The sequence below is a fragment of the Plasmodium inui genome, assembly GCF_000524495.1.
Source record: "Plasmodium inui San Antonio 1 unplaced genomic scaffold supercont1.11, whole genome shotgun sequence".
Lineage (NCBI taxonomy): Eukaryota > Apicomplexa > Aconoidasida > Haemosporida > Plasmodiidae > Plasmodium > Plasmodium inui.
Genome location: NW_008481845.1, coordinates 446,132 through 470,558, shown reverse-complemented (window position 1 = coordinate 470,558; position 24,427 = coordinate 446,132). Strand labels below are relative to the sequence as shown.

The 24,427-nt window shown below is 43.1% G+C and overlaps 5 protein-coding genes and 4 non-coding genes across 9 annotated transcripts; 5 read left to right on the top strand and 4 right to left on the bottom strand.

Annotated features, from left to right (window-relative positions):
- Positions 1–391: 391 nt before the first annotated feature.
- Positions 392–2,974, top strand: C922_02997 (DNA mismatch repair protein MSH2; the record flags this gene model as incomplete). Its single annotated transcript, XM_008818591.1, has 1 exon — positions 392–2,974. The coding sequence occupies one exon, from the start codon at positions 392–394 to the stop codon at positions 2,972–2,974; it is 2,583 nt and encodes an 860-aa protein (XP_008816813.1).
- Positions 2,975–3,650: 676 nt separating this feature from the next.
- On the top strand, positions 3,651–3,723 carry C922_02996. Its single transcript has one exon. It is a non-coding gene; the product is annotated as a tRNA-Thr (tRNA).
- Positions 3,724–4,609: 886 nt separating this feature from the next.
- On the bottom strand, positions 4,610–4,681 carry C922_02995. The gene has a single exon. It is a non-coding gene; the product is annotated as a tRNA-His (tRNA).
- An 880-nt stretch (positions 4,682–5,561) lies between these two features.
- On the top strand, positions 5,562–5,634 carry C922_02994. Its single transcript has one exon. It is a non-coding gene; the product is annotated as a tRNA-Lys (tRNA).
- A 1,400-nt stretch (positions 5,635–7,034) lies between these two features.
- Positions 7,035–7,107, bottom strand: C922_02993. Its single transcript has one exon. It is a non-coding gene; the product is annotated as a tRNA-Lys (tRNA).
- An 882-nt stretch (positions 7,108–7,989) lies between these two features.
- C922_02992 (hypothetical protein) lies at positions 7,990–12,204 on the bottom strand (the record flags this gene model as incomplete). The annotated part of the gene is made up of 1 exon (XM_008818590.1): positions 7,990–12,204. One exon carries the CDS (start codon positions 12,202–12,204, stop codon positions 7,990–7,992), a length of 4,215 nt encoding a protein of 1,404 aa, XP_008816812.1.
- An 8-nt stretch (positions 12,205–12,212) lies between these two features.
- C922_02991 (hypothetical protein) lies at positions 12,213–14,015 on the bottom strand (the record flags this gene model as incomplete). Its single annotated transcript, XM_008818589.1, has 1 exon — positions 12,213–14,015. One exon carries the CDS (start codon positions 14,013–14,015, stop codon positions 12,213–12,215), a length of 1,803 nt encoding a protein of 600 aa, XP_008816811.1.
- Positions 14,016–17,187: 3,172 nt separating this feature from the next.
- On the top strand, positions 17,188–20,383 carry C922_02990 (hypothetical protein; the record flags this gene model as incomplete). Its single annotated transcript, XM_008818588.1, has 6 exons — positions 17,188–17,323; positions 17,619–18,770; positions 18,908–19,672; positions 19,829–19,876; positions 20,089–20,130; positions 20,295–20,383. The coding sequence occupies 6 exons, from the start codon at positions 17,188–17,190 to the stop codon at positions 20,381–20,383; spliced, it is 2,232 nt and encodes a 743-aa protein (XP_008816810.1).
- A 2,012-nt stretch (positions 20,384–22,395) lies between these two features.
- Positions 22,396–24,414, top strand: C922_02989 (hypothetical protein; the record flags this gene model as incomplete). The annotated part of the gene is made up of 1 exon (XM_008818587.1): positions 22,396–24,414. The coding sequence occupies one exon, from the start codon at positions 22,396–22,398 to the stop codon at positions 24,412–24,414; it is 2,019 nt and encodes a 672-aa protein (XP_008816809.1).
- Between the last annotated feature and the right edge of the window lie 13 nt (positions 24,415–24,427).

The window sequence follows — 24,427 nt, the reverse complement described above, 5'->3', positions numbered from 1 at the left end:
AAAAAAAAACTACACATGTGTAATTAAGTCCTGCCATTTCCGCGGAGAATAAGCTCATGCCGTGTAAATGCACGTACATGACTGCAGCACCGCGAGGAATAAAATTATCCCCCACCTCTAAAGTTCCCTAAGCCGATTTAAACACCGTGATGTTTTTTTTTCTGCGTGGAGAGGGTACCTCGCACTCTTTACACATCTGCGAAGCAAATTGGCTGGCTTCCCTTAGCACAACGTTAATTTCGTGTGGGACGCGGTTCAAGGCTGTGTAGTCCACTCCGTGAAATCGCACAGATAAGATTTTCCGCGTGCATCACTACTGATTGGTAAGCGCAGTTGGCGTCTCCACTTCGAAGCCACCTCTCGTAGCGACTGCCCCTTCCGATTTGCAAAAATGAGCCAAGATATTTTCCCCAAAATGGTGGACCCCCTGAATGGGAGCACAGCGGGGGGGACCCTTTCAATGGAGACTGCCGACGCTGACTCCCCTTCGATGGACACCAACAACGTGGGCAACCCCACAGTAATGAGCTTCAACATGGAAACAAAAAACAACATCAAGTACGCCGGAATATGCATCTATAACATGAATACGAACGAATTCTCCCTATGCGAATATATCGAAAATGAACACTTCACCATTTTAGAATCTTTGCTGATACAGTGCAGACCGACATGCTTCCTATATCTCTCAAGTAACGACAAACTGGACGACAAAAGGATAAAACTAATTCTAAGTTTGTGTGAAATTAAACATCGTGAGTTAGGAAAGAGTGATTTTTACAACACGTGCTCGATGGAAAATGATCTGAGTAAGTTACTCAAGCCAACAGAAGACGTGAAGAATTGCATCTCCTTCTTCAAATTGCATTTGGCTTGTCGGTCATTCACCAGCATCGTCAAACATATGAACCTCCTCAATGACTACAGTGCCACGAATAAATGTGTACTAACGAATTACAACATAAATCGGTACCTGAAACTCGACATGGCAGCTACCATCGCGCTAAATGTCCATGCGGAGCATATGTTGGCAGAGAAGAAGACGAGCTGCAACAGAGGGAGCAGCTTGACTCTCTTCACCTTCTTAAACAAATGCAAAACGAAGATTGGGGAACGGAAGCTTCTGCAATGGGTGATGCACCCGATAAGGGACGAAGCTAAGATTAATGAGAGGCTAGACATGGTCAGCATATTAAAAGAAGATGGGGTGATGAGGTCCATGATACAGTCGGATTACCTTCGAAAGATTAGCGATCTTGATGTTATAATTAAAAAGTTAAAAATTGTTAACAGTACCACCGTAGAGGTGGAGGAAGAGAGTGCCGCGCGTCGAATGGGGGAATGCAAAATCGGGGCAGGGAAAATCAGGGGGGGAAAAAACGCGTGCACTATAGAAGACTTGGTAAAAATGTACGACTCGGTGGTGGTGTCGAAAAGGATTTACTACTGCCTAAACGACTACCAAGGGAAGTACAGAAACACGTTGGAGAAAAACTTCCTCACGCCACTGAAGGAGGTACTCATCAGTCTGGACTCTTTCGTGAAGCTAATCGAACTGACGGTAGACTTTGACGAATTGTGCAACAAGAACTTTTTAATATCTCGTAAATTTGACGAGCATCTAGAAAAGCTAGCTAGAGAAAAGGACGAAGCGCTAAAAATGATAAAGGAGCACCGACAAGAAGTGGAAGACGACATTAATCATCTCAAAGGAGTTAGCAGAAAGAAGAACGCAAAGGAAGACATAAAATTAGTCGACTGCAATGTTAACACGTTCCTATTTAGAGCTGTTAAAAAGGACATGTCCACAATTCAGCAGAGAAAAAAAACCTACTTCCAAGTGAGGATGAATAAAAGTGAAATACTTTTTACTACGAACAAGCTAAAGGAGCTGTGCAAAAGGTACGAATACATCCTGAAAGATTATAACCTGTCGCAGGAACAGCTAGCTAGTAAGGCCATCCAGGTAGCTTCATCCTACTGGGAGCCCACGACAAAATTGGCGAAACTCCTTGCACAGATTGATGTACTCAGCGCATTCGCCTTTGTCAGTGCGTCTAGTTTATCCGTTTATGTTAGACCCATTGTGGAGACTAACGGGCAAGTGCTACACCTCGTAGAATCACGCCACCCCCTCGTGGAGTCCAATTTTTTGCTAATGAATAATTTTATCCCAAACGATGTGCACATGAATAAGACAGACAAACGGTTGAATATAATAACGGGCCCAAACATGGGGGGAAAAAGTACCTACATAAGGCAGATAGCTTTGATATGCTTGATGGCGCAAATTGGGTGCTTCGTCCCTTGCACGTATGCTAAAATGCCTATTTTTTCTAAAATTATGTGTCGAGTGGGTTCGTCCGACATTCAACTTAAAGGCATATCGACATTCTTTTCCGAGATGATAGAAATTGCAGCCATTATTAAAAATGCAGGTGAGAATACCCTTGTCATTATAGACGAATTGGGAAGAGGTACCTCCACTTATGAAGGCTTTGGAATCAGCTGGGCAGTTGCTCAGTACATTCTTAACAAAATAAAATGCTTCTGCTTATTTGCTACTCACTTCCACGAAATGTCAAATCTGGAATATGAATATCAAGGGGCTACTAACAACCATGTGGGGGCCAAAATCGATTCGGAAAAAAAAAAAATTTCCTTCCTCTACGAAATTAAGAAAGGCTATGCTGATAAGAGTTATGGAGTACATGTGGCTCAGATAGCCAAGCTGCCACAAAACGTTATCGACAAGGCTTTTGAAAAATCCAAGGAATTGGAATCTATTGAAAATCGGCACTACTTTCGAACCAAGCTTACGGGAACTAATCGGGACGATGTGCACAAGATGGATGTGCAGAAGAGAAGCCACGATTTGTTGCGCGGCATTTTCTCCGCCACAGAGGAGGAGCAGTTCATTTCGCACGTCGGGCAGAATACGGCTGCGCTGAGGGAGGTGCTTGACGAGATGTAGCACCGGGGGAGGGGCTCAGCAAAGTGCGGAAGTTAAGATGGGCATATAAGGTGGCCAGCTAGGGAGAGCTTCTAAGGTGTGGCGCGCTTGTTCAAAATGAGGAAAGTTCAACCCGTTTGACAACATGCCAATATGGGTGAAGCAAATGAGCTGAAGACCTTTTCACTGCTTCTCCTCTGTGTGGCTCTCTTCCAAAAGGAGAGATGCCAAATGGAAGAACACGAAAGACGGAGAAGGACAAACAAGGGTCTCCCACCTTTTGCATCCACTTCTTAAGGAGCGGCGGAGATGGCCACCGAAAAGGTGTATATACACCATGTTGCCGCAGTATTTTGGTGCAGTATTTTTTGGTGCAATATTTTCTAGTGTAGTATTTTCTTTGCCTCTTTTTTTTCCCCAACTTAAACTCTAAAATGATGGATGGCCAGGCCCGTTCGGGCGTCGCCTGTCGAGTTGAAAAAACGAAAAAAAAAGGAGAAACAGAAACCAGATGAAAATGGCGAACGCATATTGACTCCCCAGTTAGCCCACTTGGATTAGCCAAAGGTGGCACAAGAATGGGCGCACCAGCAGAAGGGGCATTACAATATAAACTAAATTCTTTCACAGGATTTAGTTACAAAGTCACTTATAAGTTGTTCTGCTTATGGAGTTGTGACCACAAAATTATGCATATGCCTGCATAGCTTAGTTGGTAGAGCATCCGCCTAGTAAGCGGAAGGTCATCGGTTCGAATCCGGTTGTAGGCTTATATTTTATCTCATTTTACTAAAAATGAAAACAATATAAAAGGGAGAGGGGAAAAAAAAACTATATGCAACTGCAACAAATATTAAAAAAAAATTATTTTCCGATATTTCTTTTCGTGATATAAAGAAAGTGCAAAAGTGCATTTATATATATATTATTGTATGGAAGTTTTATTCTTTAATAATTGTGGGGCAGAACGGTCGTGCCTCCGATTTGGTTTCTTCACAAAGGTGCCACCAAAATAATTGCTTCTTCTCCAAACGGAAGATTCACTTTTGCGCGTGGGATAAAATTAATACATCATGGTGTTGGCACACTCGTTTTATTTTTTATTTTATTTTTTTTTTTGGTACTCCCAGACGAAAATTGCTACGTCAAGGTCACCCAGTTTTATTTTCTTTCAGATGGTTTTCCTTACCACCCCGACAGAAGAGCATAACAACAATTATTATAGTTATTGTAAAAAAAGTAGCATTATACGAATGATGGTAAAGAGGGCAACACACATTAGGTTTACAAAATAGATGGAGGTACTCTCTCCCAGAGAGAAAAAAATCTTCTGGTTAAAATATAAGGCGGAGTCAGGATTCCCCCCCCCAAAAAAACTGAGCGTGTATTATATATAACATACCGTTTTGCATACAGGAGGCGAAAAAAAACCTGTGGCAATAGAAGCTTCTGTTTTTGTGCCCATATTTTGCTTTTCTCTTCTTTGGGGGGAGCAAAAATTGCATAAAAGCTTTAAAAATGTAATTTTTATAGAAAAAGAAAAGGTTCACTATAAAAAATGGTAATACAATAAACCCATTATTATATTATATGAAGATACATTCGAAATATAAAGAAATTTTTGTTCTCTTTTTTTTAAATTTGTTTGCAAAAAATTGTCCAAAGCAGGATTCGAACCTGCGTTGCCACATCCACAGTGTGGAGTCCTAACCACTAGACGATTTGGACGTTCTATTAATATTCGCACCTTCTAAGCTATGTTCACATTACAGCTAGCAAAAAAAAAGCAAAATAAAACAATAAAATAAAATAAAGTAAAACCTTCATCTCCTTTTAACCCGTTTTTTTTTTGGCCACTTTATCCGCTTTATAACTCCTCCTTTTTTTTAGTTCGGTGAATCAAATAATTTGAAATTACAGCCCCAATCATTGTATACGCTTCCCCCGCGGATGCTTAAAAAAAAAAAAATTCTGGTCAACCAATAGGTTCAGCAACGTGACAGTGAATGAACCCAATTCACCATTCCGTACAAGGAAAAATTGGCATAACACAATGATAATAACTGCGCAGCTGCCATGTTGCATAACATACTCTGCTATATGAGTGCACTTATTAGTGGCACTCTTGACACGCTCCCTCTTGCGACGCGTTCGTGGTCAAGCGGGCTCGTTCACCGTTCACTACTTCTGCATGGGGAGTGGAGTATACTTCCCTGTGAGACAGATGCACGAACATCCTTCCCCTGTGATAGGATGGAAGAGTAAATAAAAGGGGAAAGAAAAAAGATAAAAAAAGGTTAGCATAAATGGGTATGCCCTGGTAATTCACGCGCTGTTAATTATTTCCAGGGAGGAAACCTGGGCAAAGCGGAAATGTGAAAGAAAGCCCCAACTATCTAATCCTTGAGAGGAAAATTTTCTTTTTTGTTATTTACACTATGCGCAGCGCCGATTGTAAAAAAAAAAGGCATCAAAAAAATGGAAAAATATTTCGCTGTATTATATGTACATGCAGATGCATCCTCGCACGGGGATTTTCTTCTCTTTAATTTTTTTTTGCGCTCCAAGCGATCCTCTCGTAACCTTTCGTTAGGGAATGTTTTTCAATGCTACCTTAGCTCAGTCGGTAGAGCGCCAGACTCTTAATCTGGTGGTCAGGGGTTCGAGCCCCCTAGGTAGCTAGACCAAACGATTCAGATTTACAAAAAGAAGAAATATAATAAAATATTTTTTAATAATTTTTTATTCTTTTATATATTATATATAATCCTAGTAAAAATGAATTATAATTTTTACTTGTTATGGCCATACATCTTTAGAAATAACTTATTTGTACTGCTGCTCAACATGGAAAAGGACGATAATGTAGCGCTTCTTGTTCCCAAAAGGGGGAGAAGAAAGGAGCAACTTAGTCCATTTCGATCCTATCCTCACTCAATCTTCTCATCAATCACAGTGATAATTCGGCTGAGCTGCGGTTAAAATAATAGCGAGGAGACTCCCAATTGGGGAACTTTCACCATTTTTTCATCATTTACGCCAAAAACTGGTGGGGATTCCTCAATCAGAATGCGCAGACAAACGTACCTGCGCATATGTACATGTAAAGAGTTCCCACCCGTGATGCGGCTACTATTCCTAAGGAGAGTGAAGAGAAGCTCGTCTTGGCACCACATGTAAGTAAGCTTCCCCTGTGCGAAGAAATGATAATCAGAGTGGTTCCCTCCTCCGAACTACAGATTTCTCGAAGGGTTATTTAGCTTCCTATCCCCAACCAAAACGCTCAGCGAATAATTTCTTCACCCAGAGTCGCCTTTTTTATAACAACTGGGAATTGCCCCAGATGCAGTAACCTTTCTCAGAGGTTGCAAAAGAAACGTCCAATTCTCATCTCCCAACTCTGAACTCCCTTTTCTAAGTTTACGCCCCTTTTGCGAACACCACATAAACGTTTTGGTTTCCCTTCCCCCATTGGGTAGTACTTAAGGGAGTATAACGTGTAAGGGGCCAGTTTTAACATCACCCCATGGGATGTTCCAATGTGGGTTTTTTAAGGCTACTTAGTAGTCCACCCCCCAGGGGGCATAAATTGTTGCTGCATTCTTGGGAGGGGTAATAATTTGGCCGAACCGAACCATTGCCTCAACACGGTGTGAAGCTAAATAAATTTGCATACATCTTAAAAAAAATAAAAAAAATGACTCCAATGGGAACAAATAGTGGGAATTATCCCTGATGAAGGAACGAAGAATGCACCTCGTTCTATCGTCTTTACACCATTCACGCTGGAATAACTCCGATCAATCTTCTCATTTCTGCATGAAAGGTTGTGCTTGCTGCGCAAATGTGTACTTATAGTGCGCTATGCTGTGCTAGAATCATCTGCTATGCTACACGAATGCAAATGCATCAATTCGTCAAACGCGCCAAACGGAAAGAAAGGAAAATCCACAGTTATTCAGCTTCAATGTTTTGGTTCGCGGAAATGTCATTTCTTCACTAGAAAATGATATGTACGAATATTTTTTTATGAAAATAAAAAGTAGGTAAAAAATAAGTTATATATTCTTTTAGTGTTGGTAGCCTCCTAGGGGACTCGAACCCCTGACCACCAGATTAAAAGTCTGGCGCTCTACCAACTGAGCTAAAGAGGCACTTATTTATATAACCTGAAAGCGGAGCCATATTATTTTTTTCTCAGACTACGAAAATAATTTCTGCCTTCCTATGTCATAATGCACATGGAATAACAATATCTCTCTTGGATCGCTTGAAATAAAAAAATCCAGCCAAACGGAGAAAAAAAAAAATATATTCCCAAAATTCGTAAAATTCATATCTCTTTTTAAGGGGGAAGGGGCGGCAAAAATGAAGCAATTTTGTTTTGCCCCTGCATAGAACCTGACGACACATTCCAGCTGAACAACAAAAAAAAAAGCCAAACTTTTCGCGTCATTTGGCATAGAATATTTTCTGGGGACATTCGAAGAATTTTGTAACTGACTCTTTTTTGCCGCTACTGAAAAGTTAACACGTTGAATGGTACATCAAAACAGAGTTAGAAAAAAGTTAATCAAATTTTTGTCGTGCCAAATTAACCAATTTATCCTTTTTGTGCATGTCCACAAGTCTTTTTTTCTTTTTTTTTTCGCCAATTTAAAGAAGGCCTCGCCATGGACTTGTTCCAAGGCGGTGAGAAAAAGAAAAAAAAAAAAATTCCACAGCGCAACAAAAAAAAAAGAAAAGAAAAAACAGCGTCAGGGATGAAGGCAAAACAAAATTGGACACAAGGCCGATTTGGTTTACCTCGCAGAAACGGAGCACCCGTTCATTTTGCCCACACATTAAAAAAAAAAAAAATCATGAAATTATTTAGTGGGATGGATCACATTATCGAGCTGCGAGTTTCGATCTGCGAGCTTCATCCTGTGGGGGGAGTAAACACCCCAACACCGCACTCCTTTCGCGGAAAACTTTGCAATTATAAAATCATGCCTTCCACGTTTGTCCACGTTCATCATGTCAAAGTGGCTTCTTCACTGTCCCGTAAATTCAGCTGGACAGTTTTTCTCATTTGGCTGCCCCTGCGGCCCTTCCGAGTTATCCCCTTGGTCACCGGCAGAGACGTTCAGTTCGGCGTTCGACCCGCTTGCGTTTTGTCCAGTAGACTCCACGTACATGTGGGGGTACACGTGCGGGTTGCTTTGGAAATATAGTTGATTCCACATTTGCGGGGGGGCGTGTTCGTATAATTGTCCGTACTGCTGCTCATATTCCCGATCGGGAGGGGGCTGCGTAACGGGGGGGTGCATTTCATTGCAGACCCCCTGATTCGAAGTTCCCACCTCCCCCGGGTTGGGGTCGCCATACATATGCACCTGCTGCATCGGTTCGGGGGGGTAGCCGTACGTACTGCCCTGATGCATCTGCTGCGGGGGGTGGCTGTTTGCGCAGCCTTTATCCATTTGTTGGTTGGAGTAACTGTACGTGCTGCCCTGCAGTATCTGCTGCTGCGCGTTGCCGTACGCGTTGCCCTCGTAAGGGCTGTTCTGGTACCCCTGTGGGGGGAAGTTCTGCTGCACGGGGTTATACAGATTCGCATAAGCGCCGCCGTTGTGCAGTCCGCACACTTGGTCATTCGCTGGTTGGTATCCACCCCTGTTTAGTTGGTCATTTGGCTGTGTGAGTGGATCTACGCTTCCCTTCATCTCGGCATTCATATGGTCATCTGCCACAACCTGGGCATTCATATGATAATCAGCCTTCACCCCTGCATTCATATGCTCATGACGCTCCACCTCCCACATATCACAGTTCGGCTGAGAGGGGTCTCCCCCTCGGTTTGCACCCATCGTGGGATTTTTAAAGACCTTCACATCCTCCACGTTTTGCATGTAGTGCCGACAAGGAGCCACATTTTCGTAAAGGAAAATTAACAAGTCGGTAAGCTTTTCGAATTGCGTTTCTAACTCTCTTTTTTCGCTGCTTACCCTTTCGTAATCACGTAAGACACGGATGTGCTCTGCTTTCAGGTGGTCCATGTCGTTGTCCGCAACGAGTTGGTACTCCTTCTCTTTCAACCCTAAATCGATTCTGACCTTGATCAGTTCTGATTCTACCTGCTCGCACTTCGCCTTCATCATTGAGTAGGAATACAGCATGTTATTTATGATGTCATTTTTTTTTTCGATAATTTTATTTAGATAAATTTTTTCCTCCAAGTGGGTAACTTCTTGTTGGTTTAGTTTATCTCTTAGTTGACTAACTTCCTCACTGATGTGTGACATCAAATCAGTGTTGTCTTTCCTTCCTCGGGTTATCCCTTTTCCCTTTGTTTTCATCGGCTTATTTTTGAGATAATTTCTTTCCTTTTCCGCCCCTCCTTTGCTGTAAAAAAGGTGGCCCTTCTTTTTTCTTCGCGCATGGCGGGTGGCAGTTTCCACTCCGCTTGAGGCACTACTCTGGTGGTAGTCATCCAGGGAGTAATCATCACATCTCTTCCTGTTAGGAGCATCCACATGGCGATCCTCTTGTCTCCAGTCGTCCGATTGACTTCCTTCCCCGTGCATCTCAGCTGGGGAAGATTCCCCATCCTCCGATTCGCTCAAAATACATTCGGCGTCCCCCCCGTCCTTGTGTCGATCCGCCCCGGAGTGACTCCTCTTTGGAGAGTAGTACCCATTTCTGTTCCTACCTGGATGGTCCTTCCGATATGCATAACTCTTGGATTGCTCAAAGAAGTAGGTCAACATAGAGTGGTGAATAAAATTGGAATAAACAAAGTGGATGCAGAAAATGGACATCTCCTTGGAGTAATTGAAAAAATATTTCTTCCTCCTCAGATCGGAAATGCCTCTTATATTTTCATGTGCATCTTTCGATTTTTCAAAAGAGACAAAAAAAAAATATTTTTCGTCAAAGGTGAATCTACAAAAACGGTTTAAAGAATTGTACATGATGTTGAACAGATCATTGCGCATAATAATCTGTACGATTTTTTTTTTTTCTTTTTCTTCGTTCGACTTGAATAGGTAAATAGCTATATACACGCAGATCAGACAGCTGTTCTTTTTGCTTCCCCAATTGTTACTTAACATGGGTAATAAAAACTTAAGCGAGTCGATTTGCCCCTTGACATTTCTTCTATACAAAATTGAATTTATCCTAAATGTTAAGACACTTTCGCTGAAGCGTTCATTCGCTTTCTGAACATGGTGTTTCCACATTCCGTTGTAATCGCGTGCAAACAGTTCATTGTAGTACATCAGCTGTTCAAATGTTATCTCTGCGCTCTTCAGAAATTCCTCAGCAGGGTGTGGCCTCTCATCAGAGGATAGCCTCTCATTAGGGTGTAACATCTCATGAGGATTATTGCTGCTCGTTAGGTTACAAATCCTGAGTAGCAATTCGGACAGGTTCATATATTTTAAAAAGAATGTTTCCTTTTGAGGAATTCCGTTTACTCCTGAAATTCCCAACTCGTCGCTGTTTTTACCGCCTAATTTGCTCTCCGACTTGTTCCTCCTTTGAAAGGCCTTCTTCAGTTTGAGAAGCAGCTTCGATACTTTTCGCGCAGTGTGCATCACGCAGTAGTTGAAGACGGCTCTCCGAGAGAAGAGGGATTCTACTAGGTACTTCCCCACTTGTGCGTGCTTCCCCCCCAAGAATAAAAAAAACTCATAAATGCTGTTGCAGAAAAGCTTCTTTCGATCGTAAAGAAACATAATCAGCAGCATGTCTGCACATTTAATTTGCTTCAAATGTTTCATGTAGTATGTTAGCACTTGTTCTAGGTGGAAGTAGTTCTTCTGCTTGAGCAAGGCCTCCACGAAAGAGTTCACGTCGTGTTCTTTATCCACTGACTGGGATGACTCCTCTCCACCACCGCTAAGAGCAAAGGGGATGAACAGAACCCTTACGCAGAGGCTCTCATCCTGGAGGAGAAATTTGCAGCACATGTTGAGGATTCCAACAAAGTGGGTATTCTTGAAGGTCCGCATGATTTGCTCGGTTTCGGTGTGCACACTGCTACCGGTGTGGAGACCTCCCCCGTGGAGACATCCCGCTTGTACCCTCCCCCCTTGTCCACTTCCCGTCTGACTGCTTCCCGCGAAGTTGCTTCCAATGCTGGCGGCCACCGGGTTGCTTCCCATCTGGCCTCCGCCACTGTCGCTGCTCGGGAAGACGCTGCTTGCGCTGGCGCTTACGTTGGCGCTTACTGTACCACTGAGGCTGACGTTATTGCTGCCCCCCGGAAGGGGGCCCTTACCAAGTCGACTGAACTCCACAGCCATAGGGGCCTCACTACCAGCGTCATAATTGGAGCAGTTTTCATTCCGGTGATAACCAAGCTGATCTGTTTGTCTACCACCATTCGCATATTTCTCCATATAGATACACATAAATTTAAAAAAAAAAAAAAAAGAGCTTTCGAAAAATCTCTCCTTCTGCAAAATGAGCAGAAACTTTTTAGAAGACAAACCTGTATAGCTATTCACCCCATCAACTTTACATGAGCTAGCCAAAACATCTAGAAATACGTTAAGCACAAAAATGGAATTGGAAAAATATTTTCTCATATCATTTTTACAAATGTATATGATAACATTATACATATTAAGTACCAACTTGATGAACTGCTCGAAAATGTTCAGTTCATAAATGTACTTGAGGCCAAATTCGCTACTGATTATGAGGCACTTGAGAAGGAGCAAGCTGCTCTTTAGGTCTATGTTTATGGAAATATTGTCTAGATAGATCTCCATCTGTTCCTGTTCGCTTTGAGGTTTCTCCCCGTGGGGGGCTATCATTTGGAATGCGCTACGTTCGATGGTGGTAATTTCTGTTGCGCTACTTTCGGTTTTTCCGATTTTTCTGTGGTTCATTTCTTCCCTTTTTTCATTCCCCCCGCTTGCAGCAGGGAGGGGAGAAATTTTTGTTTTTCTCTTTGGCACCACCACGTTGCCGTCTTGATACAAAAAGTACAAGTCACTAGTTGGTCTAAACAAGTAAGCATGTTCATCCTGGATTATTCTCATCACCGTTTCGATAAACCTTTCATACGTGATGATATTCCTAACCTCCCCGCTGGACTCGGCCACTAACAGGAGCAGTAGAATAACTTCATTTATAAGATAGGCGTCCTCATTAGAGGCTATTATTGCTAGCAACTTGGAAAGGAAATGATTTTTGCTGAGTATTAGCTTATCGATGGTGCTTCTCACATTTTGGATTCTTGCCTCTCGGTGCATTATTAGGCTTATATTTTCTTCGCAAATTGGGATTTTTTTTTTTTTTTTTTTTTTGTCTCTTCCTCTATTTCTTTATTCACCGTTATCAAGTCATTCGAAATGTCGGAGCTTAAATAGGCGCAACTTTCTTCATTCTCATTATCGTCATCAGTGCTCGTGTGAGAGTGTAGGTTTCCATGTGCAGTTTCTCCCTTCCCACCGTTGTCATTACTGTTGTCATTACTGTTGTCATTACTGTTGTCATTACTGTTGTCATTACTGTTGTCATTACTGTTGTCATTACTGTTGCCATTACTGTTGTCATTACTGTTTCCGTTACTCTTGTGTTTACTCTTGTCTTTACTCTTGTTGTGCTTCCCTTGATTGGTAGCCTCGTGAGGTGCTGAACTGCAAGATGATGGGAGTCGAGCTGAGGAAGATGCGCCATCCGACTTGGGAAGTCCCTTCTCCCTGAACGTTCGACTTGCCTGTCTCTGTAGCGAATTATCGCTTGTGCTCTGTTCATCACAGGACGCTGAATAGGCCGTGCACGAATCGTACTGCCCCCGGAATTCTCTCCACCTCTGTGCATGGTGTAACTTTTTTAAAACTCTTCTTATCTCTGCGTCTTCCTCATGGCGGAATAATGAAGACCGGAATTTTTTTCCACTCTTGATGGCGCAAAATTCGTCCTTCTCATTAATGTAATAATGTTCATTTCTTTTTTTATATGATAGCTTGTCTTGGGAGCAGTTAAAGGGGTAGCTAATCAAATGAGGGTAGAAAAAATTTCTTTTCCTCAAATTGTGGATGACTCGCCTGTACTGTTCATAAATCCTTTGAGCACTTTTCTGCTGCACCTGCGAGTCCACCCCATTATGCGAATCTCCGTCGTGGAACAAAATTTGGAAGCACCTCAATCCATACAAATTGTAGTAGTAGGGGGAGGATACATCATTCGAAAAGGCAATGTTATGGTGCACGTAAAAATAAAAATTTACATTGTCATAGATATAAAGCTTTTGCAAAAGGAGGACTAACTCGTAAGTGATAAATGTTGAATTTTCCAATTGGAAGTCAAACACTCTGAAGAGCAACTCACAGTTGTTGGTCTCCTCAAAGAATACGTTAAGATAATTTATGTACCTTTTCAATTTGTTGCAGTTAATTCTTACACTTTTTTTTTGGAACATGTCTTTGTCCAGGCAGATAATTTTGTTCAGATATTCTGCGCTGTTGAGGATGAGTTCTTCTAACAAAGTCCAGACACCATTTTGCTCGAGCAAGTCGGCTTTGCGCCTTCGGGCTTCCTCCCCGCGGGGGCCGTCCCCTCTATCTGAGGCGCCACTGGAATTAGCGTTTGAGTTTGCTTTTTCGTTTGCTTTTTCGTTCGCTTTTGCAGCGGCTGGGGTAGAAGCAGGCCCGCTTCTCAACCTCTCAAACACCCCAATGACGCCCATAAGTTTGCAAAAATTCTTGATGCGCGACGTAGTCAGGTGCTCGTCCTCCAAGTCCACATCGTTTATTTTGTCGCTCTGCTCCTTCCTTTCATTCGCGCCGCTCCTCCCACTTACTATTTCTCCTTTGGAGTTCTTCCCGCTTTTGGCATTCTCGGTGTATTTCACAACTTGATTAATCACGGAGAGGTAGTCACTCAAGAGGATGGCGTCATGGACCCTTTCGTTGTTGTTATCCTGGATGATGTCCTTATCCACCACGTCGTGAATATCCTTCAGCCACTTCTCTATGTCGTCTGTCCTGTTTTCATTTTTCGGTTTGCTCTCTTTGGACGTGCTGGCTTTCTGTAGCCTTTTGAATAAGTGGTACGCCATGGAGGGCGTTTTTTTTTTTTTTCCTTTTTTCTGGCACGTTCGTAAATTCAATGGATTAACCGGAAAGGCCTTCTGCAGGCCATCGGGCAAATCTCACAAGTTGTGATAAACTGCGGGGGGTGGGTGAATAGCGCTTGGAAGAGGGACCAGAGCAAAACAAAGGAACAAACTGTGCCCCCTTACCCTTGGGGAATTGCATCTCCGATTAATTTCGTCGGGGAGTGCCCGATTTGCAGTTTCTGTGAAAGCTGCCCTTGTTAGGCGTTGGCAGTACAGCCGTTTGTTCGCCTTTTTGGACTTTTCTTATGGCTTTTTTTTTGCCTTTTTCTTTGGCCTTTTTTTTGGCCTCTTTTGGGGCCTTTCTTTTTGCCCTTCCCAATTTCGCTGGTGCAATGGAGTTGTATCTCTTCTTTTTCAGGCGGGGCGCTAACGGTCGCACTGAGCTCGCGCGGAGGGGGAATTCGCCAAGTCGTGCTGGGGTTCCCCACTCATCACAGTGCAAACGCACATGTGACGCTCATGCGGGGAAAGGAATTATACAAACGAAACCAACTTTGCAAAAATTGTGAACTTAACGATTTGCACCCATTTCTCCACCGTACGAATCCAATTGTAACCCTTTTGACAGTGACCTTTTGCGACTTTGACTGCTTGTTATTAAGCATACCCATGTGTGTCGCCGCCCCGCTTCGCAGCACTGTAGGTAACACATCTGAGTTGTTACTCTTCCGCATGACCCTGTGTGGCAGACCACTTTCATTGGGGGATGCTTCGTTTTTTTTTTTTTTTACTGCACATTTTAAAAACCGGCAATGCGATGCGATTGGGAAGAGGAAGTTAAAACAACTCCGCGTGTGTCGTGACGGGTCACTTTCAGACAGACCCAGGTCCTGCGCATACAAATAGTTGCCACCGATTGGGTACATATTTTTTTTCCATTTTGTAAGTGATTATACCTGGGCTTACACGTTTTTTTTTTTGTGCATTGAATATAAGAATGGGAAGTGGATAGGAGAGGGATGTCTACTTTTCGCATGTAATCAGCGCGATTCGCCTTACGAAGGCGAAGGCAAATTTCATCACCATTTGACATGTTTCTTGGTAAAGATCGAGGAAGTGGAAGTCATGTCCACACAAAGGACAACTAACTTTTCTGGCCACTTCTCTTTTAAAGATGCATCAAAAGTGAGGATTGAGGAGTGATGAATGAATAAAAAAAAAACCCATGAATGTGCCAATGCGCTGTGTAAGTTTCTCCCCTAATCTATCAATGGGACATGTTGACGCAAAAAGGGGGTTCATTTTTCTTTTTTCTTTTTTCCCGGTTGACTTAGTTCGCTATTCGCACCATTCGCACTTAACGACGCACCGGTACTGCAGTTGGATGAAGAACCAAGGTATGAACATTTCTGACCTGCTTTTTTTCTCCCACCCCCAAGCAATGTGAAGATACGTGTGTCCGTGCACATGTGCGAGTGCATGCCGTGCGAAAGCGTTACAAATGTGTATACATGTATTGCCAGGTGCGGGGGGAGGGGGATATGCATATTCCCTGTGCTACGCTGCGCATCACATGACCCAGCCGATTCCAAATGTAGAATTGCTCACCCTTGGGAAGTTAGGCAGAGAGGACAACCATGACACCTTGTGCATTTTACAAAAATGATGTTTAGCGCGTATGGACAGGTGGGGAGAAAGGGTGCGAAACATCTGCGCCAGGGGCAATTTGCAAAGTATACAATAGCCTCCTTCAGAGTACGGCTGTACATGCACAATCGCACATATGTATTCGTTCATGCATGTGCAAATACTCACATGGGCGCAGCAAGGGCGGGAAATAACCCAAAAAAAAGGAAAAAAAAGAAAGAAATAGCTCATATAGACTGTGCTCGCCAGTGCAACCGAAAAGTGGGGTATGGAAACGTGGGTGGATGTTAACATGCAGGTGGATGCGCACGTGTGTACATGCGTCAGGTGGCAGCTGGGGTGACCACCCAGACAGATATGTACACAAAGCAGTATTTTTTTCCATTTTTCCGTTTTTCCACTTTTCTGTTTTTTCTATTTTCCTTTTTTCTATTTTCCCTCTTTCCCCTTTAACACTCGGACCACGCGCGAATTGCCAATCTCGAGTAGGCACTTCAAATGCATAATTAAAGTCACGCTCATGCGGACGGTGTGCCGGTAAAAAAAATGCAATAAGGTGTAAAGCGGTAGAAAAATAAAGTAAAGCAGAGCAAAACGATACGAAACGGAACGAAACATAAACAAATGGGGGGAAAAAAAAAAAACATATATATGTCTAATGCCAACTTACGACAATCTGACCAAACGCACGTGACGCAGTGCAGTGTAACGATTGACAAAGACAGAAAGAAATCCCCAAGCGAAATAGAAAAAGACAAAACGGAAAAAGCGCAACAAAGCACAGCACAGCGCAACAGAAACAATTCTTTTTTTTCGTTAAGAAACCAATGCTGACATTTTTGTGAAAGGCGGCAGTAAAGGAAAAACGCCAAATGGAATTTTTTTTTTTCTTTTTTTTCCTTCCTCTGCGAATAATTCTGTTATGTAAATCTGAACAACATTCTATGGCTATTTTTTTTTTTTTTTCGTTTTAGATATTTTTAGACAATTTGCTCTTTGATCGAGTATTAAGCGAATTGTTTTTTTTTTTTCTTTTTTTTGTGAAGCAGTCGACATAGTTGCATTGCCACCGCGCACATTCTGCACCAATATTGTAGCAACCTCAGTTCGCCTGTGGGAAAACAGATCACTCGCATTCTCCTGGGGGAATTATACCCCTAAGTGAAAATCGAATGTGCAACTGTACGTGCACAAGTGTGTGCGTATAACTCATCGGAGTGACACGAGCGGTAGTGTGCCTGTTTGTTTCTTCAAAGGGCACATTTGTAAAGCGGCAGATTTGTCTTTACTCACTTCTAATCTGCTTTAATGCGCAGCTGAGTTTGTTAACGAAAGGGGGAAGTTGCAGATAGGGGTGGAAATACAACTGCTTTGACTTGTCTGCTATATATACTGTTCCTTTTTTTTTTTTGTATCTCCTGTTAATTCATTGTACCGTCATTGCATTCTCAATTGCAGTTTCTGAGCAACCTCTCCCCCCCTCTTATTTCCAAACCTTCCTATTTCTTCCCCACCCAAGTCAACCATGAATCTCCTTTTGCTGTCTTTGCTTATTATACAAAACGTCACGAGCTATTTGGAGAATTTTAAAAATGGAGTCAACACACAGTTTGTTAAAGGTAGTTACAAAATGAGGGACATGTTTCATTCGCATAAGGGTGGTGAAAGGACACCTAGCGGAGCAGCAAGTGTCAGTTGGTTACCCCTATGGGTACCACCTTGCGATTAAGTGAATGATGGGACAATCCCATTGGGATAGGAGCCGCTCCAAGCATGGCACATTGCTTCAGAGTGATCATCTCTTCACAAGTGCTTATTTCCTCACATCTGCTTATTTCCTCACATCTGTTTATTTCCTCACATCTGTTTATTTCCTCACATCTGTCTATTTCCTCACATCTGTCTATTTCCTCACATCTGCTTATTTCTGCACCTGCCCACTTCCTCCCCCCGCAGACAACGTGAAGTACGGCCCTGGAAACGAAGTGCACAATTTGAATACCCTGAGCGGGGGAGACTCCCGAGGGAGCACCGGAACACCTGGCTCATATTTCAAGTCACAACATGCCAAAATTGACGTGAATAAGTTGGACTCCCTTTTGAACGCATCTAATTATCTGAAGCCGCTTCAGCATCTCCTAAAAAGTAGTGAATCCATGAAAATGTTCACCAGCTCAGCTATCCAGTTGTCACCATATAGGTTGTCTCGAAAACTAAACGATGATTCTTCAAACTACGATGAGTGGGAAGACGACGAAAGTTTTCTAGAAACGAATGAAAGTGACAATATGAGCGATAGGGAAGAAGATAATGAAGAGTACGATCACTTCGACGAGCAAGACGCGGAGAGCTTTCTCGAAACAGACGAGTATGACGAAATTAACGATGGCGATAATGATCACGACGCTGAGAATGACGATTTTTCCGGAGACCATGAAGAAAGCTTCCTTGAAAAAGAAGAATACGATGACGCCAGTGACAACGAAAACGACGAGTTCTATGATGAGGATGCAGACAGCTTTCTCGAGCAGGATGAGTACGAAGATCTAAGTGATAACGACAATGACGAATTTGGTGAGCACCATGGGGAGAGTTTCCTGGAAAAAGAGGATGGTGATGAGGAAAGCACTGAGGACAATGGAAAGGATTTCAAAGAGGAGTACCAAAATAAAATGAATGACGCGGAGTACCCGGATGAGTACGTTGGAAAGGACGACAACACCAACGGTAGCGTGGGAACCACACAGAGCAGCAAGGAAAATGCAAGCAGCGAGAATGCAGGCAACGAAAATGGAAGCAATGTGAAGGAACTAAAAAATAAAGAAAACGAAAGCTTTTTAGAGAAAAACGTCAATGGACAGACAGAGGAAGAAATTGAAAAGCGCAGCACCTTTGTGTCTAGATATATAGGTAACGACAACATGGACGATAATTACAATGACGAAAATTCTGATGAGGACAGCTTTCTAGAAGAGGACTCGTACAGCTATAATGACGATGAGAAGAGTGATGACACTTACGATGACTACTTCGAGGATAGCTTCTTGGAGCGCGGAAAACTCGGAATGCCATACAGTGATTACTACGAGGAGGACGCTGATGAGGAGGGTAAGCCCAGGCAGCGAACCCCACAGAAGCGCAAGCGCTGATACAGAAAGCTCTTAAAACTAAAAACCCTGAACCATAACCTCTTAATAACTTCATATTTCCCTGTCACTTCTTAACCTCCCCGCCTTCTTCCACAGACACCAAGGAATCCAACGAAGACGTCTTCGATAACCACCACCTGAACGAGATGATCAACACCAACGATTTGCACTCCTTTATCCAAAAAGACATGGGATACATTGACGAAATAATGAATGACAACGTAACTATAAAGGATGCAGTGAAGAAGGGATCCAAAAAGGCAACGAACCAGGCCATGTCCAAGGATAACCTTATTAACGAGGAAGAATTTATAGAGACAGAATCCTTTTTGGATGATGAACTAAATGGATTAATGAAGGAAAATATGGATGCTTCTAAGTCAGATGCGAAAAAAGCTACAGCCACCTTGAGGAACTCGGAAAAAAAGAAAAATGCGACCAGCGCTGAGGGTAAGGGTAGCCCCTCGAAGGGCAACGCGGGCAGCTCGATCACCGCAACCAACACAGGAAATGCAGCCAACCCCACTACGAAGAGCAAGAGAGAGACGAGCAAAAATCAAACCGATTTGTCCAACGAAGATGTTTTCAATGACGAACTCACAGAAGAGGTCATTGCAGATTCGTACCAAGATGGAGGAGATCTAGAAATCGAGGCAGGTGAAAGTCCTACAAATTCATTTGACGACAAGCTGCTAGACCAAGGAGTGAATGAAGACACCCTGCTGAACGATAACAACATGATTTACAACGCGAACATGGTTCCACATAAGAAGCGAGAATTGTACATCAATCCGCACAAGCATACCTCTTCGACAGACAATAAAAGTAGCAAACACCACACGGCGGACGTCGACGCCTTGGGTAAGTGCCGCGCGGAAAAAAAAAAAGAGAATAGCACAATAGGGCAATAGGAGGATTGGAAAAATGAAGGAAAAAAACAAAGCAAAATACGAATTTTTACTTTCATCCTTTTATGTTTCCCTTTTCATCTCCCACTTTTATGCCCGCTATTTACAGACAAAAAACTAAAGGCTCACGAATTGCTCGAACTGGAAGACGGAGAAGGTAACTTTTCCCGTTGCGCAGGGGTTCACTCTGCTTCCCTGCAAAGTGTGCATCGTGTTTATGTGAAATGTAGCGGGTTGGCAGTGCCTCCTTGTTCAGCCGCTTCCCAGGGATGTGTCTCAAGTTCGTGCTGGAACTTGGCGCACAGTCTGCACACCCTCAAACGACAATTTACATCTAGCCGCAATCTTTTGCCCCTTCCCCTCTTATAGGAAAAAACTCAGTGATCGTCGAAACGGAAGAAGTGGATGTTGGTAAGGACAGCAGTCGCTTTTAAAAATTCACCACAGCTTGTGCAGTGCCCCATTGTCGCGAAAAGGACCTCATTTTAATTGAAACATTTTGCGAATAATTAATTCCACCTCCCCCGCTTACTATCTGCTTTTTTTCTCTCTCTTTTTATCCTCCCCTTTTGCAGACCTAAACGGAAAAAAGTCAAGCAGCTCGGTGTCCTTTCTCAGCTCCGTAGTTTTCTTACTCATCGGATTGTTATGCCTCACCAGTTAGAGGACAGAAAAAAAGGACCTTAAATGGAAAGAAAAAAAAAAGTTATCCTGAAGATGTACACCTGTTGATGATAGCACTACTCTGATGTGTACACAAATTGCAAGTCGATGGGGAAGTGGAAAAGAAAAAAAAAATTTTACAGAAGAAGCAGACAAGTGAACTACTACCCACGTGTGAGCATATCAAGCCAGCCGCACATACATCTTGTCCGAAACTCACCCCTCATTTTTAGTTTTTTTTTTTTTTTTAATTTTTTACTTTAGGCCCTATCTTTGTGTATTTAATTTTTGTTTGTTTCTGTTGTTTGTTTTGCGGTTCGTTTTGTGGCTTTATTTTGTGGCCCTTTTTGTGGACCAGTTGGTGGCCCCTTTGAGGCTTCATTCTTCGGCCCCCTTCCGCTTCATCATCCCCTCTGTTGTTTTTTTCACTGCGATTTTTTAAAAAAATAATTTTCCAGACGGGCTATAGGACACAGTGTCGCCTACGTAAAGAATTTTAAATAAAATGCTTCTTTTTTTCCCCTCGCTCGAGGAAGGGTCCAGCGCTTCTGTCTCTTGCAGACACAAATTGTGCCCTTCGCCTGTTGTGCTGTCTCGGAGGGCAGGCACGCCTTACGGGGGAGTCCCGGGCCATATCCAACCGTGCATGGCATCCCCCGCGTTGCACCCCCAGCGTGGAACTTTTCAGTAGCAATTTTTTTGGTTCTCCCCTTGTACAACAGTTACGCTTAGGAGATGAACCACTGGGTGTGGACCCCACGAGGCCGGCAACCCGCCCCCCTCCGCTCAAGGAGAATTATATACATAATGGGGCATCATCGTGTGGGCGACGCAGTTAAGCTTATGTTATGCATGCCTATATAACGCAACGAACGCATATATGCGATAGTGTTGATCTTGCGCGCCATCTCTTTCTGCTCGTTTGTCGAAAGGGGCAGGCGACTTGGAACGGCTAGCCAAGGAGTTCGCGGTGACCTGTGCAAGGAAAGAAGTGCCTACCGATAGGCTTCCTCGCTGTTTCTTCTCTGATAACTATTTTTCTTCGCCCCGAAGCATCGCGCCCACGGCTAAAAACTAGTTAGAGGTGTATTTTGCAGAGGCGGTTCTCCCAAAACATGCTTCTTCCCGTGTAGCCACCTTGCGACGGTGCCGCCTTGTCACCTCTTCATAAGAGAACCTTTTTTTTGTCGGAACCGTCGTTGAGATGGTGTTCCCCAGTCGAGTAACCAAAAGCATCACAAAAGGGACACTCAAAAAAAAAGAAAAAAAAAAAAGAGAGCAAAATGAGCAAAGTGAACAAAACGAACACCCAGAGGAACGAATGAGCGGCGAAATCCAATATGAAGGGTTTTCGCGACTCTCCTGAGGATCCCACTTTTTTGCAACGCCCTTAAGAAAGGGGTCATATTTGTGGTGAAACAGTTGGGGCAAAAATCCTCGATACAATTGAGTTCATCCTTGTAGAACCTCCTAGCAACGGAGGGGAGGAAAAAAAAGGAGAAAAAAAAGAGTTATGTGCCAAAGCGGTCTTGAAGACGAAGCAGATGGCGTCACCCACCCATAGCCATGCAGGTACGTATTCATGCACCGAGCTATGCGTGTACTCACATAAATCTGTATGCGCGAAAGCAAGGCGTCGCCCTCCCCTGTACGCCGTTTGACCCCAACTGGCCCCCTGCAAAAGCGTCCGCACCCCGCCGCCGGAGATCTACACGTGAATGTGGTGCGCAGGTGACCGTGGCCCAGATCGAGACAACACAAGTGTGGCGAACCAGTTATGCTTTCAGAGGAAGAGGGGAGCAGAGAAAAGGCAACCACTAGTAGGAGAATTTTGAAGAAGCGTAACTTCGCCATCGCCGTGGCAAAAAGCGTCTATTCCATGTCTGGCTAAGGAGCAGGCGTAGTCTTTTCACCAATTCGGCACTTCTCAGCCTAAACACTTCTCAGCTTGTCCACTCCGCCGCCTGGCCACTTCTCAACCTCTCCGCCTCGCCACTTCTCTGCCTCTCCAGTATGAACTTCCCGAACATCTCGAAGAAGATGGTGGCCCCGGGAGGGGGGGGGCTGAAGCACAGCGCGGGGGACGACAAGGGGGGGGAACACATCACGGGGAACTTCGACCCCACGGCACTGGAAAGAGGAGCGAAGGCTCTGAAGGAGCTCGACCAGTCGTCGAACTCGAAAAAGGCATTCGAGCTAATCAAGCTCCAGGAACTGACCAAGCAGAAGGAATATGAAAAACAAATGGAAGAGCTATCACTACAGAAAGCGCAATACCTTAGCAATAAAATGAGGATTGAAAATGAGGAGAAAAGGAAAACTATTAACTACCAACAGGAGCAGGAGAGAATCACAGCTGAATACAAAACCAGACTTGAAGCAGAAGCATATCAGAAAAAATTACTAGATCAACAGAGGCAAAACGAAGAATGGCTAAAAAATCAACATGAACAATATTTGAGGCAAGAAAACATTCGAAAGAGAAACGAGCTGGAATTATTAAATTTAAAAATGAAACAAATCAAAGAAGAAAAACTCTTGGAAAGAGAAAACATCAAGGCAAAAATACAAGAAGAAAATAAAGGACTCATAGAAAGAGAAAGGAAAAATCTTGACATACATTTGAAGACGTTAAGATTGAAAGCAGATGAGGAAAGGAAAACCAAGTTAGAAAGTATAAATAAATATTTTGAGCAGTTTAATAATTCTATGTTTTTATTTTTAAATGATAAGGAGAGGTTGTACCGATTTGTCCTGGTAGTTACGCTCACATCTGTTGGGATTTACACAACGAAGCACACCACTAGACTGATACGATCCTACGCAGAAACGAAACTGGGGAAGCCAAAGCTCATACGAGAAACGTCCCTATGGCATATTAACAAATTTTTTGACATTTTTAACATAAAAAAGAACATTGTTTTGATGAAAAAAGTTTTAAAAAGAAGAAACAAAAATCAGGAGAGTAACTTCTTTACCAACATCGTTTTAAATGAAGAGTTACAAGAAAAGTTAAGCTGGTCAATTAATAGCTTAACGAATTCGAAAAGGTATGACCTTTATTTGAAGAATATTTTACTTCATGGTCCACCAGGTACAGGAAAAACTTTGTTTGCAAAAACGCTATCCCATTTTAGCAATTTCGATTATATAATAATCAATGGAGGTGATGTGAGTGCCCTGGGGGTTCATGCTTCGGTAGAGTTAAACAAAATTTTCGATTTTATAAAGCGAAGGAAAAATAAGAAATGTGTCATTTTTTTTGATGAAGCTGAAGCGTTTCTTAGAAGAGGGAGAAATGAATCATCGGCTCACTTTTCAGAGAGCCTTCGGAACGCATTGGCTACTTTCCTCTACCACACAGGAACGGAATCAAAGAAATTCTGTATCATTTTAGCTACCAACTGTAGGGAGATCCTGGACCCAGCTGTCATTGATCGAATTGATGAGCAGTACATTTTTGATTTCCCAAAAATTACCGAAATTAGAAAAATGCTTTCTCTTTATTTTAATAAATACGTCTTCCCTTTGAAGAAGTACGACATACTTGTCGACTCTTCAATCGATGATCTCTACTTGGATGTTTTAGCTAGTCGTCTCGTTGGTTTATCCGGGAGACAGATTTCTAAGCTTTGCCTGAACATACAGAACTGTGTGTTCGGTAGCAATTCTAAGGTTGTTTCGAAGGATCTGATCGATTTAATCGTTAGTTGGAACTTAAGCAATTCGTTTGAAGCTCGCGGGGAGATGCAGACAAACATGCACGGCGCTGCTCCTACCCCAAGGGGATCCGCCAGTGGGATCTCGCCTGGTGCCAATAAAGAGGGCGAATCAAAATCCGGGGAAAACTCCGGGAAGAACTCTGGACCCGACATGGGCGTCTGCAGGGGTGCAAACATGGAATCCAACTTGGGGGGGAAATCCAGCACCGTAACAGCCTCCATGGCAAGATCGATGACAGGGCTCAATGGGGATGATTCAAAAGAGGAAAATTCAACTCAGACGAAGAACAAAGTAGTGATGCAGAACTGACAGATGGGGGCAC